Source organism: Geospiza fortis, unplaced genomic scaffold (genome assembly GCF_000277835.1).
Source record: "Geospiza fortis unplaced genomic scaffold, GeoFor_1.0 scaffold315, whole genome shotgun sequence".
Classification (NCBI taxonomy): domain Eukaryota; kingdom Metazoa; phylum Chordata; class Aves; order Passeriformes; family Thraupidae; genus Geospiza; species Geospiza fortis.
In genome coordinates this window covers 60,585-63,146 of record NW_005054648.1, presented here as the reverse complement: position 1 = coordinate 63,146, position 2,562 = coordinate 60,585, and the positions used below count along the sequence as shown (strand labels likewise).

Sequence of the window (2,562 nt, the reverse complement as noted above, 5' to 3'; positions counted from 1 at the left end):
GGCTGGGGACACCCGGGAATGGGGACAGTCGGGATTGGGGACAATGGGGACTGGGGACAGTTGGGGCAGGGAACAGTTGGGAATGGGGAGAGTCGGGACTGGGGAGAATCGGGAATGGGGAGAGTCGGGAATGGGGACAGCTGGGACAGGGAACGGTCAGGAATGGGGAGAGTTGGGACAGGGAATAATTGGGAATGGGGACAGTTGGGAATGGGGACACTCAGGATTGGTAAATTTGGGATTGGGAGTAGTCGGGATTGGGGACAGTCAGGACAAGGAACACTCAGGAATGGGAACACTTGGGATTGGGAAAACTCAAGAATGGGAACAGTTGGGACAGGGAACACTCAGGATTGGGAGCACTTCCACCGGGAAGAGCAATTGGATCCACACCATTCCCAGGGCTCCTGGCTCCCAGCCAGCACTGGGAATGTGCCAAGCCTCTCACCAGACTTCCAGGAGATATTTTTAATGCGGGAGCCGGGAAGAGCTGCAATAACGAGGATATTTCCCTGCTGCCTGTGCAGGTGTTTTCCCTGGCGGGTTCCACCTTCAGCCTCCCTTCCTCGCACATTTTCGGGAGCCCACTGACATCTGGGCTGTCCCTGAACCCCCTCCTGAGCCAGCCGGAGAGCAGCCGGGCAGGTACGTGAGCTCCCAGGTATGTCCGGGTTGGCATTCCCGAGGGCTCTCCTGCCAGGACAGGACAGGAGGCCACCGCTGCATTCCTGGCTTTTCCAGCTGCTGTCCCTAGGGGTGACAGCCAGGGCTGCCATGGGGGGACAGGGACGACGTGTTTGCCAGCAGCACCTCGGGAGTGTCCCTGGAAAATGGGTGTCCCTGGATCATGGGTGCCCCTGGAAAATGGGTGTCCCTGGAGAATGAATGTCCATGGATATGAGTGTCCCTGGAAAATGGGTGTCCCTGGATCATGAGTGTCCCTGGATGATAACGGCTGTCCCAGGATAATTGGATGTCCCTAGATAATGAGTGGCCCTGGATGATTGATGGGTGGCCCTGGAGAACTGGGTGGCCCTGGAGAATGGATATCCCTGGAGAAAGGATATCTCTGGAAAATGAATGTCCCTGGAGAATTGGGTGTTCCTGGGGCATGGGTGCCCATGGTTTGGGTTGGGAGGGACCTTAAAGATGGGCAGGGATACCTTCCATTACCCCAGGGTGCTCCAAGCTGGCCTGGCACACTTCCAGGGATGGATCAGTCACAGTTTCTCTGGGAATTCTATCCCAGCCCCTCCCCACCCTCACCGGGAGGAATTCCTTCCCAAAACCCCATCTATCCCTGCCCTATCCCAGTTTAAACCCATTCCCTGTGTCCTGTCCGTCCCTCCCTTGTCCCAAGCCCCTCTCCAGCTCTCCTGGAGCCAATTCCAGCACTGGAAGCTGCTCCAGGATCTTGCACTGGGAGATTCCAGCCACATCCAGGAATTATGGATATAACATGGATTATTCTTGCCTGGAAGAGTGTCCCAGTAGGACATTCCCAAGGGGATGAGGGAGCCAGGATCCCCTGGCCCTGTCTGGAGGAGCTGCCCAGCCCCAGCTGGGTTTGCTCATTCCCAGCAGCAGCAGGAAATCCCTGTTCTGGGCATCCCACTGGGAATCCCGGCATTCCCTGCAGGAGATTCCCGGGATTCCTGCACGTGGGAATGTGTGGGGAAGGAGAGGAAGGGCAGGGAGGCAGCTGGGCTTGGAGCCACCACATCTGACAGGGCCCAGGGAGAGGGGAGTGAACATTCCAGGGATGGGAAGACAAATACGGGATTTATCCTGGATTACCCTTGGAATGGCAGATATCCTGCACATGTGCACAGCAGCCCCATCCCAGATTTCCTGGGACACAGGGATGGCTCTGGAGGAAGGTTCTGGATGCCAAAGCTGAGTTGGGCACTGCTGAGGGCACAGCTCAGATCCTGGGGGCAGTTTTGGGATCTTCCCAAGAAGGACATGGAGGGGCTGAAGCGTGGCCAGGGAAGGGTTTGGAGTGTGAGGAGTGGATGAGGGAGCTGGGAATGTTTATCCTGGAGAAAAGGAGGATCAGGAGAGACCTTCTGGATCTCCACAAGTCCCTGACAGGAGGAGACAGCCAGGGGTGTTGGGGTCTGCTCCCAGGGAATGGGGACAGGAGGAGAGGGAATGGCCTCAGGATGGGCCAGGGGAGGTTTGGGTGGGATATTGGGGAAATTTCCTCATGGAAAGGATGGTCAGGCACTGGAACAAGTCCCCATCCCTGGAAGTGTTCCAAACCGCGTGGATGTGGCACGGCTGAATGGGAATAGGGTTTTCCAACCCTAACCATTCCATTATTCCCTTGAAGCTCCTTAGGGAGCGTCTGGAAACCTCCAGGAATCCGAGTTGGCTCTGGGGGAAGGACCCTCAATCCCGGCTGACCTTAAAGCTCTGCTCCAACCTGATTCTGTCACTCCCTGGAGACTGACAGCCGATCCCCTGGGACTGCCGGATCCAGCCGAGGCCGGGGGGCCGGGGGCAGGGCCTGGCACGGGATTTGTCCCTCCCTCCTTGCGGCCCCATTCCCCGGCGGCT

At 57.7% G+C, this 2,562-nt stretch overlaps 1 protein-coding gene across 1 annotated transcript in view; it reads left to right on the top strand.

Moving 5' to 3' along the window:
* The window catches only part of MLLT6 (MLLT6, PHD finger containing), a 33,002-nt gene that overhangs the window by 20,891 nt on the left and 9,549 nt on the right, over positions 1 to 2,562 (top strand). Inside the window, exon 14 of the mRNA XM_031064886.1 lies at positions 528 to 641. Coding sequence (XP_030920746.1) covers positions 528 to 641 — 114 coding nt within the window. The remainder of the gene's footprint in view (positions 1 to 527; positions 642 to 2,562) is intronic.